Source organism: Myotis myotis, unplaced genomic scaffold (genome assembly GCF_014108235.1).
Source record: "Myotis myotis isolate mMyoMyo1 unplaced genomic scaffold, mMyoMyo1.p scaffold_m19_p_4, whole genome shotgun sequence".
Classification (NCBI taxonomy): Eukaryota; Metazoa; Chordata; class Mammalia; order Chiroptera; family Vespertilionidae; genus Myotis; species Myotis myotis.
Window position 1 is genome coordinate 9,436,218 of NW_023416346.1, and position 12,326 is coordinate 9,448,543.

The 12,326-nt window shown below is 44.9% G+C and overlaps 1 protein-coding gene and 1 pseudogene across 8 annotated transcripts in view; one reads left to right on the forward strand and one right to left on the reverse strand.

Annotated features, from left to right (window-relative positions):
- The window catches only part of FAM120C (family with sequence similarity 120C), a 66,302-nt gene that overhangs the window by 32,364 nt on the left and 21,612 nt on the right, over positions 1 to 12,326 (reverse strand). For all 8 annotated transcript variants that reach the window (XR_004966942.1, XM_036305068.1, XM_036305065.1 and 5 more), the window contains exons 3-4: positions 10,502 to 10,584; positions 7,024 to 7,152 (exon numbers count right to left, since the gene is read on the reverse strand). Coding sequence is in view for 7 of the 8 variants with exons in the window: in XM_036305068.1 (XP_036160961.1) it covers positions 7,024 to 7,152; positions 10,502 to 10,584 (212 nt within the window). In the remaining variant the exon portion in view is untranslated. The remainder of the gene's footprint in view (positions 1 to 7,023; positions 7,153 to 10,501; positions 10,585 to 12,326) is intronic.
- On the forward strand, positions 2,624 to 4,280 carry LOC118654234 (annotated as a pseudogene).

The following is a 12,326-nucleotide window of genomic DNA, read 5'->3' on the forward strand; positions in this document are numbered from 1 at the left end:
AGCAGGTTAAAATTTTTTACACTGACATGACTACCATACCACATCAAAACACACATATAAAGGAGACATGAAACACTGTAAGCAACTTAGGATGGAATTAGGAGCAGAGTGTCTATTTTAGTTTTTTTGGTTTTTTTATTAAAAAGGGATAAAAGTGTGATGATTGCTGGGGGGAGGAGAGGGATATGGGAGAGGGAGAGGAGGATACGGGGGGATAAATGGTGATGGACAGAGACTTGACTTGGGTTGGTGAACACACAATACAGTGTACAGATGATGTGTTGTGGAATTATGCACCTGAACCTGTAAAAGTTTATTAACCAGTGTCACCCCAATTTAAAAAATTTTATGGCCTTGCCCAGCCAGCATGCCTCAGTGGTTGAGCATCAACCTATGAACCAAGAGGTCATGGTTCGATTCCTGGTCAGGGCACATGCCCAGGTTGCAGGTTTGATCCCCAGAAGGGGGCGTGCAGGAGGCAGCTGATCAAGGATTCTCTATCATTGATGTTTCTATCTTTCCCTCCCTCTCTCTTCCCTTCCGAAATAAATAAATTAATATATTTTGGCTCAGTGGTTGAGCATTGACCTACAAACCAGGAAGTCACGGTTCGATTCCTGGTCAGGGAACATGCCCAGGTTGCGAGCTCGATCTCCAGTAGGGGCCGTGCAGGAGGCAGCCGATCAATGATTCTCCCTCATCATGATGTTTCTGTCTCTCTCTCCCTTCCTCTCTGAAATCAATAAAAATATATTTTAAAAAACAGAAAGTTAAATGTGAAGTAATGAATATAATAAAATGTTATTAGGAAAATGTATGCCTCCAATACCAAACACTGATTTCATTCTTCATTCATCTAAAGAAATCTATAGAGAGGTTTCTGTCCTGGATAAGATGGACCAAGCATACCTCACCTTGTTCCCACTAAAGGTAGCTATAATAAGCAAGAGCAACTATTTGACGACTCTGAAAAGTGAAGCAGGATGATCGGGGAGAAGACCAGAATTCAAAGTACCATTGAACCAAGGATGAGTTTAACATTTTTTTCCTCTGGTATCTCCTGGTGTGGACACAACACAGCCTGAAATCTGGAAGCATCCATTGATGTAGACAGAGAAAACTCCAGAAAAAAACCCTTGTCTTGTTCTGGCTTGAATACTGGGAAAGGGGTCTCCAAAAACTCAAGGAAGTGTATAGAAACAGCCCATTTTTCCTTCTTTTTCTTTTTTCTGTTCTCCTGTGCGCCAGCCCAAAGCAAACTTGTGGTGGGAGAAGTGACAAGAGGGGAACAGCAAAAATCTAAAACTGAATGACAGGAAGCTTCCTTCCAATCAGAGAAGCAGAAGTTTGAAGAGGTGGAGTGAGTCTTCTATGCCTTCTCTCTCTCTCTCTCTCTCTCTCTCTCTCTCTCTCTCTCTCTCTCTCTCTCTCTCCACCCCCTCCCATCCCACCTACCCCACCCCTCTGCTACTTGGCCCCAGATGCTGAACAAGGTTGTTCCAATGAACTGTGACGTGGCTGAAGAGATTGCAGAGGGGGAGCAGCACACACATATTTGACATTAGCAAACAGTACAGCACAGACTCTGAGACCCGAAGAGGTAAATCACAGCCCAAGTCCCAGACTGGCCACTGGGTGGCACACATGCTGGACTGATCCAAATAGGTTTGCAAAGGCCTTGAAAATTACAGACATTGAAACCACAGCCCACAAAAGGATGGTGAGAACTTGTGATCTGAACCTAAATGGGTTGATTGCCTCCCAAAACGAAAGTATCAACAGGACTAAAACCTATAAAACGCTGACGAAAGAAATCAAGAATGATCTAAATAAATGGAGAGGCATACTGTATTCATGGATTTGAATATTCACCAAATTCATCTATATATTTAAAGGAATTCCAATTAAAATCCCAGCAGGACCCCTGGCCAGTGTTGCTCAGTTGGTTAGAGCATTATCCTGTGCACCAAAGGGTTGTGGGTTCGATCCCCAGGTGGGGAGAGTATGGAAAACAGGCAATCTGATGTCTCTCTCCCCCTTTCCTCTCTCTCTAGAATCAAACAAAAACATATCCTCATGTGAGAATTAAAAATAATAAAATAGACACAGTAATTTTGAAAAAGAATAAAATTGGAGAAATCACTGCCCAATGTTAAGACTTATCATAAAGCTACAGTATTTAAGACAATGTGCTATTGCAAAGGGACAGACACATAGGTCAAAGGAACAGAAAAGAGTCCAGAAATAGATGCACACAAATATGGACAAATGATTTTTGACAAAGGCAATTCAAAAGAGAAAAGACACCCTTTTCAATGAAGTGTGTTGAAAACAATTAGATTGCCATATGCAAAACCAAAACAAAACACCTCACGCTTTATACAAAAATGAACTCAAAACAAATTATTTATTCTAAATATAAAACTGTATAATTTTTAGAAGGAAACAGAATTTGTCATGCCTACAGTTATGCAGAGTTCTTAGACATGATACCAAGAGCATGCTCCATAAAGATAAAAACTGGTAAGAATTTAAAACTTTTGTTCTACAAAAGAAAGTAGAGACAGGGGATCTATTCTTTGTGCTCAGATAAGGAGGAGCCAGACAAGGTCTTGAGTAGGCAATGCTGAAGAAATACTGCTTCACTGGGCCACGTGGTGAAAAGGGTGGGGAGTTGAGGGAAAGGGGTTCGGTGGCAGAAGATAAGGAAGACCCCAAGTTTGAGCCAGAGGGGTCAGGAAGAATAAGTTGGGAGCAGGAGCAAAGAAAAATGAGAAAGAGGCAGCAGGAAAGGGGCCAACCCTGTATGAGGACATCCCCAGATCAGAACACTTCACCCACAGGCAAATGAGGCACAGTCCTGGAATGTGGCTGGGCTTCAGGCCTGGATTAAGGAGAAAGGTTTAGACTGGATAAAGGAAGAAGCCCCAGAGATCTTGTGCCTGCAGTAGACCAAAGGTTCCGAGAATAAACTACCAGCTGAACTTCAAGAGCTGTATGGACTACCCCATCAGTACTGGTCAGCTCCTTCAGACTATGAAGGGTACAGTGGCGCAGGCCTATTCTCCCACCAGTGCCCACTCAATGTCTCCCATGGTATTGGCTGAATTTGACACATTTGTGCTGGTAACAGACTATGTACCTAATGTAGGCCAAGATCTGGTGTGCCTGGAGTACCAGCAGCCCTGGGATAAAGCCTTTTCCAAGTTCCTGAAGGGCCTGGCTTCCCGCAAGCTCCTTGTGCTATATGGGAACCTCGATGTGGCTCATGAAGAAACTGACCTTCGCAACCCCAAGGTAAACAAAAAAGAATGCTGCCTTCATTCCAAAAGAGTGGCAAAACTTGCCTGGCCGGTGTGGCTCAGTGTTTGAGCATTCTATCTATGAACCAGGAGGTCACGGTTCGATTCCAAGGTTGCGGGTTCGATCCCCAGTAGGGGGCATGCAGGAGGCAGCTGATCAATGATGCTCTCTCATCATTGATGTTTCTATCTCCCTCTCCCTCTCCCTTCCTCTCTGAAATCAGTAAAAAAATATTTTTAAAAAAGAGTGGCACAGCCCTAGCTGGTTTGGCTCAGTTGATAGAGTGTTGGCCTGCAGACTGAAGGGTCCTGGGTTCGATTCCGGCCAAGGGTACATGCCTGGATTGTGGGCTTGATCCCCAGTAAAGGGCGTGTAGGAGGCAGCTGATTAGTGATTCCCTCTCATCATTGATGTTTCTCTCTCCCTCTCCCTTCCTCTCTAAAATCAATAAAAATATTTTTTAAATATTTTATTGATTTTTTACAGAGAGGAAGGGAGAGAGAGATAGAGAGTTAGAAACATCGATGAGAGAGAAACATCGATGAGAGAGAAACATCGATCAGCTGCCTCCTGCACATCTCCCACTGGGAATGTGCCCACAACCAAGGTACATGCCCTTGACCGGAATCAAACCTGGGACCTTTCAGTTAGCAGGCTGACGCTCCATCCACTGAGCCAAACTGGCTACGGCAATAAAAATATATTAAAAAAAAAATTAAAAAAAAGAGTTGCACAACTTTGGGGAATTGATACAGGCTGTTCCACTGGCTGACAGTTTCCGGCACCTCCACCCCAACACAATCTATGCCTACATTTTCTGGACCTACATGATAAATGCTCGATTCAAAAATGTTGGTTGGCACCTTAATTACTTTTTGGTGTCTCACTCTCTGTTAACTGCATTGTGTGACAGTAAGATCCATTCCAAGGCCCTGGTCAGTGATCACTATTCCATCACCCTGTGCCGAGCACTATAACACCTCCCCCAAATCGCTTTGAGCCTGGGAAATGAGGCCCCCAACTAGTTTCAAAACAGCTTTGCTCTCTAGAGAATTCTGCACTGTATTTCCCTTCTAAAAGTATGAATCCTTCAACCAGGCTGCTAGTGACAGATGGGTTTCCTTTAAGCCCAAGGTTTTCTTTTTTTGTGTGGGTTTTCTTCTTTTTATTACATTAAACAAAAGTAGGCCCTGGCCAGGTAGGTCAGTTGATTGGAGCATTGCCCCATACACCAAGGTTGCGGGTTTGATCCTTGGTTACAGCACATACAAGAAGCAACCAATGAGTGCATCAACAAGTGGAACAACAAATTGATGTTTCCTTCTCTCCCTCAAAAAAATAAATCAATAAAAAAAATTTTAAAACCCAGCAAAAGAAGAAAAAAAAAGCTACTGATGACTTTCTTTGAACTGTCCATGTGAAAATAAAGAGCCATAGTTTCATAAAAAAAGAAAGAATGCAAAGACAACCACAGACTGGGAAAAATATTTACAAACCAGATATCTGACAATGGACTTGTATACAGAACATATAAAGAACTCTCAAAACTCAACAGGAAGTAAACGAACAACCCAATTAAAAAAATGAGCAAGACTGTTAACAAACAGACCATTCACCAAAAAGGACATATGGACAGCAAATAAACAGAAGATAAAAACTGTTCATCATTAATAATTTGATAAATGCAAATTAAAATTATGATGGGCTATCACAATATACCTATTAGAATGGCTATAAAAATACTGACAGTAACATGTGCTGATGAAGAATGAAATAGCCACTGTGGAAAATGGTTTGGCAGAGTCTTATATAGTTAACCATATACTTACCACTTGACCCAGAAATCCCACTCCTAGGGAAATGAAATCGTACGTTCATACAAAAACCTATACACAGCAGCTCTACCAAAAACTGGAAACTCAAATATCCTCTAGGGATAAATGCATAAACAAACGGTATACCCACATAATATATACTACTTGGCAATAAAAATGAATAAATTATTGCTGGATGCAACATGCAACAACTTAGAAGACTTGAATGAAAATGCCGTTCTCAAAAGATTATATACTATATGATTCCAGTCATATGCTGTTCTCTAAAAGATATAACTATAGTAACAGAGAATAGACTGGTAGTTGCCAGGAGTTAGGGATAAGTTTGGGTGTGACTGCAAAGGGATAGCACGAGAGATTTTGGGGTCATTCAACTGCTCTGATCCTAATTGTGATAGTGATTACATAAATTTATACAAGTGTTAAAAATTCATAGAAGTGGTCCCGCCGGGGTAGCTCAGAGGTTGAGCGTTGACCTATGAACCAGGAAGTCGCAGTTCAATTCCCAGTCAGGGCACATGTCTGGGTTGCGGGCTCAATCCTCAGTGTGCAGTGTGCAGGAGGCAGCTGATCAATGATTCTCCTTCATCATTGATGTTTCTATATCTCTCTCCCTCTCCCTTCCTTTCTGAAATCAATAAAAATATATTTAAAAGTAAAAGTAACTTATTTTCCTAACTTTGTTTCACAAGACAAAATCATAGTCAAGCTCTTTTGTCACTATTAACAATGAAATATTAATTCTTGTTTTATGTGAACCTACTTTAAGTAGTCTTTCTCATTACCCATTATCCTCTAGTAAGCAAGACTGCCTTTATATTAAAATATACAATGAGCCCTACCTGGTTTGGCTCAATGGATAGAGCATTGGCCTGTGGACTGAAGGGTCCCAGGTTCAATTCTGGTCAAGGGCATGTACCTTGATTGTGGGCACATCCCCAGTGGGGGGTGTGCAGGATGCAGCTCATCGATGTTTCTCTCTCATCAATGTTTCTAACTCTCTATCCCTCTCCCTTCCTCTCTGTAAACAATCAATAAAAATATATTAAAGCCGGAACCGGTTTGGCTCAGTGGATAGAGCGTCGGCCTGCGGACTGAAAGGTCCCAGGTTCGATTCCGGTCAAGGGCATGTGCCTGGATTGCGGGCATATCCCCAGTAGGAGATTTGCAGGAGGCAGCTGATCGATGTTTCTTTCTCATCGATGTTTCTGACTATCTCTCTCCCTTCCTCTCTGTAAAAAATCAATAAAATATATATTAAAATATATATATATATATTAAAATATATATATATATATACAATGAAATAAAGAAGAACCCTAGCCAGTTTGGCTCAGTAGATAGTGTGTCAGACTGTAGACCGAAGGGTCCCAGGTTCGATTCTGGTCAAGGGCACGTACCTTGGTTGCAGGCTCCTCCCCAGCCTGGGCCCTGGTCGGGGCTTGTGTAGGAGGCAACCAATCAATGTGTTTCTCTCACATCGATATTTCTCTCTTTCTTTCCCTCTCTCTAAAAATCAATGGAAAAATATCCTTGGGTGAGGATTAAAAAAATAATAAAAGAGTAGGAGGATATATGCTAGTGATAATATAGCAAGTAGTTTCTGGGTAATGAGATTTTAAGTGACTTCTTTTTTTTGCTTGTTTATTTTCTAAATTTTCCAGAATGAGCTTGCATAGCTTTGTGGGAAAAAGTTAAAGAATCCTTTCAATCTAGTCCTAGTAATGTTTTCTCAAGGAAACTCTGGGGCTCTGGTCTGTATGCATGGAGAAGACAAGCAGCTAGGAGGAGAGAAGGTAGCCAACACAGGAAAGATCAGATCTGCTGGTGGTACTGATGAAGGTAAGAAAACTGGCTATTCTTAGGAAGGGGAAGGCTAGCTCACCTGAGACTGTTTGAAAACATCCTTCCCAACCACATCCAGATCAGAGGGGTCTTTGATGGCACTAACATACTCAGAAACAGCCTTGATCACCACATCACAAGGAGGAAGAACCAGTTGATGAGCTCGAACCTAAAAGAGTTAATATAAACAAGAAACACTGGCATCAGACATGGTCGTTAAGAAAAAGGGTGAGCCCTAAGCAGTTTGGCTCAGTAGATAGAGCATCGGCCTGTGGACTGAAGGGTCCCAGGTTCCATTCCGGTCAAGGGCATGTACCTTGGTTGCGGGCACATCCCTAGTAGGAGGTGTGCTGGAGGCAGCTGATCAATGTTTCTCTCTCATCAAGGTTTCTAACTCTCTATTCCTCTCCCTTCCTCTCTGTAAAAAAACAATCCTATCTAATAAAAAAAAAAACACATGGTAATTGGCGTATGACCCCAACCCTTCCCATTGGCTAATCAGCGAGATATGCAAATTAACTGCCAGCCAAGATGGCGGCCGGCAGCCAGGCAGCTTGAAACTAACATGAGGCTTGCTTGCTTCAGTGACGGAGGACTCCAACGTTCCCCGCCTGCCGCTGCAGGCCTCTGAGCTGAAACTCTAAGCAACTATGTAACAAATATAGAAGCTAAACAAAACCCCAGAAACCTGCTTTAGTCCACCGGGCTTCAGCCAGCAGGATCGCAACATTGTAAGCAAAGGCCAGAAACCTACTTTCAGCAGTGGAGGCCTAAGAGCTGGAGCCAAGCCTCAAAGCTAAAGCTGGCCCAGAATAAAGAAAAAAAGGAGCAGTTGGGAGCTTCAGTCACCCCCAGCCTGAAAACAGCCCTCAGCCCCTCACCCAGACTGGCCAGGCACCCCAGTGGGGACCCCCACCCTGAAGGGTGTGTGACCAGCTGCAAACAGCCCTCAGCCCCTCACCCAGACTGGCCAGGCACCCCAGTGGAGACCCCCACCCTGAAGGATGTGTGACCAGCTGCAAACAGCCATCATCCACTCACCCAGGCTGGCCAGGAACCCCAGTGGGGACCCCCACCCTGATCCAGGACACCCTTCAGGGCAAACCAGCCAGCACCCACCCGTGCACCAGGCCTCTACCCTATATAGTAAAAGGGTAATATGCCTCCCAGCACCGGGATCAGCGTGACAGGGGGCAGTGCCCAAACCCCTGATCTGCCCTGCTCTGTGTGTGACAGGGGGCGGTGCCCCAACTCCCCTATCGGCCCTACTCTGTGAGTGACGGGGGAGCTCCTCAACCCCCTGATGGGCCCTGCTCTGTGCGTGACAGGGGGTGGCGCTGCAACTTCCCCATCGACCCTGCCTTGAGTGTGACAGGGGGCGGTGCCCCAACCCCCCAATTGGCCCTACCCTGAGCGTGACTGAGGGTGGCATTGCAACCTCCCAATCCGCCCTGCTCTGTGCATGACAGTGGGCGGTGCCCCAACTCCCCAATCGGCCCTGCTCTCTGCCCGACCAGGGGCTGCACCTAGGGGTTGGGCCTGCCCTCTGCCACCCGGGAGCAGGCCTAAGCCAGTAGGGCGTTATCTCCCGAGGGGTCCCAGACTGCAAGAGGGCACAGGCCGGGCTGAGGGACCCCCCCTTTCCCCCCGAGTGCACAAATTTTTGTGCACCGGGCCTCTAGTCCTATATAATAAAAGAGAAACATGCAAATTAACTGTCCCTCCACCATGCCCACTGGCCATGCCCACCAGCCAATCAGGAGTGAGTATGCAAATTAACCCAACTAAGATGGTGGCGGCCACAGAGCTGGAGTGAGCTGGAGGCTTGGGTTGCCCCTGGTAATGGAGGAAGCCAAGCTTCCTGCCTGCCCTGGCCGGCCCTGGGCTCCGCTCAAGGCTACAAAGTTTCAATTATAGAAGTTAAATAAATCCCAGAAAAAAAGAAAAAAGAAAAAAAGGAATGGCTGGGAGCTTGGGTCACCAGGGGTCATGGCCAGCCTGACAATGGCCATCAGCCCCTCACCCAGGCTGGCCAGGCACCCCAGTGGGACCCCCCCCACCCTGAAGGGGGTGTGGCCAGTCTGTAAATGGCCCTCAGCCCCTCACCCAGGCTGGCCAAGCACCCCAAGAGGGACCCCCACCCTGAAGGGGGTGTGGCCAGCCTGCAAACAGCCCTCAGCCCCTCCTGACTCCTCAGGAGTGCTAAGGATATCTGACTGCAGCTTAGGCCTGCTCCCCACTAGCAAGTGGACATCCCCTGAGGGTTCCCGGGCTTCCAGAGGGATGTCTGACTGCCAGCTTAGGCCTGATCCCCCGGGGAGCGGGCCTAAACCAGCAGGTGGACATCCCCCGAGGGGTCCCAGAATGCGAGAGGGCTCAGGCTGGGCTGAGGGACCCCGCCCCCCAAGTGCACAAATTTTTGTGCACTGGGCCTCTAGTAAAATATAAAAAAAAGAAAAAGAAAACGGGTGAGGTGCTTGGCCGGCGTGGTTGAGTTGACCTATGAACCAGGAGGTCACGGTTTGATTCCCAGTCAGGGCACATGCCCAGGTTGTGGGTTCAGTCCCCAGTGGGGGCTGTGCAAGAGGCAGCCAATTGATGTCTTCCTCTCTCTATCCCTCTCCCTTCTTCTAAAAATCAATAAAAATATATTTAAAAATAAAAAGACAGCCCTAACCGGTTTGGCTCAGTGAATAGGCAGCCGTGGGCAAACTACGGCCCGCGGGCCGGATCTGGCCCGTTCGGCTGTTCTATCCGGCCCGCGGAGCCGAAAGAGCGGAGGGTTCTCTTGCTCTCCCCTCCGCTCCTTCACCAGCAGCAGTGTTAACATGGCAACATCGGGAAACACGGCTGCAGCTCCTTCTTCTGAGTCCAGTTTAAGAACCCATTGTGGCCCTCGAGTCAAAAAGTTTGCCCACCCCTGGGATAGAGCGTCGACCTGGGGACTGAAGGGTCCCAGGTTCGATTCCAGTCAGGGGCATGTACCTTGGTTGCGGGCACATCCCCAGTGAGAGGTGTGTGGGAGGGAGCTGATCGATGTTTCTAACTCTCTATCCCTCTCCCTTCCTCCCTGTAAAAAATCAAAATATAGTATATTAAAAATAAATAAATAAATAGAGAAAGTAGTCATCAAATAGATGTATTTTTTAAATGAGTTCAACTGTACAATACCCAGCTGCTACTGCAGAGAAGTGCTTGATGTGGGGAAAACCCCCAGCACATTTGGTGACCAGAGTATCAGAAGTGATGTATTCTGGATGAGTGTGGTAGAAGTGTGAAAGTAAAGGAGACACATAGGAAAGAAAGACATAGGAAGGAAGAGTTGGGTTTTCTCCTACACAGAAGGTGGAAAACGAACTTTTTCCTCTTTAAAGGGTATTGATCATAATTATAAATCTTTATCTGTTAAGTATTTGGGATAGTTTAAACCTAATGAAAGATAATTGTTCTATCAAAACTCCAATCAAAACCTGATGTCCCCTAGGCATGGATATATCCGCAGGAAATGGGCACAATACCTTAAGTGACGCAAGGGGATGTTCTGGTCCCAAGAGGCTCCAGTGGAAAGCAGCCAGGTCCTCATCTGGGAGAATGTGGTTACCTATAAAATACATTTATCACTTATTGACTGTACAAATGTTTCCTTAGAGCCTCCAGGGCATGACAAAGATGCTGTGAGAGAAAATTATCAAATAATTCACATAGATCGATATACTTCATGTAATGAATACAGTAGCTATGTGTTGATTACCTACTATGCGTCACATGCATTATATGTTTCACCTTCAAAATAACCATATATGATAGTATTATTTCTCTCATTTCACACATAAGGAAATTGAGGTTTGAACAAGTTTGATGACAGCCTAAGGTGGTAGAGTTAATTAAGTGCCCACACCAGGATAAGAACCTAAGGACTGTCTGACTCCAAAGCTAATGCTATTTTCTATGACCTAGTAACCCTGTTTTTTATAACAGCAGCCACCAATTACTGTCTGCCAAGTGCTGGACATTTTTATATCTCACTTCACTTGACTTTATAATAACACCATGCGGTATATTCCATTTCACAGAGGAGGCGACTGAAACCAGGGAGTTACCTGTAACTTCAGTGATTTGCCCAAGGCCTAATTGCAAAACTTGTGCTGACTGCACTAGATCATCCAAGCTCAACCCCTTTGGGATTATAAACAAGAGTTCACACCTAAGACAAGATATTAATCTTTATGCTGCCAATACATGGAAGACCAACTCGAAACCTAATCAACTCTCTGCCATTTAAAAGGTAGATGGATAGCCTGGCCAGCGTGGCTCAGTGGTTGAGCATCAGGTGACCCATGAACCAGGAGGTCACTGTTCGATTCCCAATCAGGGCACATGCCTGGGTTTGAAGCTCGATCCCTAGGGGGGCGGGGGGGCATGCAGGAGGCAGCCAATCAATGATACTCTCTCATCATTGATGTTTCTATCTCTCTCCCTCCCCCTTCCTCTTTGAAATCAATAAAATATTAAAAAATAGCCGAAACCAGTTTGGCTCAGTGGATAGAGCGTCGGCCTGCGGACTGAAAGGTCCTGGGTTTGATTCCGGTCAAGGGCATGTACCTGGGTTGCGGGCACATCCCCAGTGGGAGATGTGCAGGAGGCAGCTGATCGATGTTTCTCTCTCATCAATGTTTCTAACTCTCTATCTCTCTCCCTTCCTCTCTGTGAAAAATCAATAAAATATGTTTTAAAAAATATTAAAAAATAAAAGGTAGACGGATAGAAGGCTAGAACGGATATATATACATACATATATATATATATATATATATATATATATATATATATATATATGGCAAGTATAGTAAAATGTTAATGGCAGAAAACAGGAGGTAGATACAGGATATTCACTATAAAATTCTTTCAAGTTTGCTTATGTTTGGAAATTTTCATTATAAAATCTTAGCGCAACAGAAGCAAAAGGAAAAAGCAATTTGTGTTCTTGATCTAAATTTAGACACTGGGCTCTAACTGGTTTGGCTCAGTGGATAAAGCGTCAGCCCATGGACTGAAGGGTCCCAGGTTCGATTCCAGTCAAGGGCATGTACCTCGGATGCAAGTTCGATCCCCGGCCCAGGTCAGGGTGCTGTGGGAGGCAACCAATTCATGTGTCTCTCTCACATCAATGTTTCTCTCTCGCTTGCTCTCTCCCTCTCCCTTGCTCTCTCCCTCTCCCTTCCAATCTCTCTAAAAATGAATGGAAAAATATCCTCAGGTGAGGATTTAAATAAATGAATGAATTAAATAATTAATTAAATAGATAGATAGATAGATAGATAGATAGATAGATAGATAAATCTA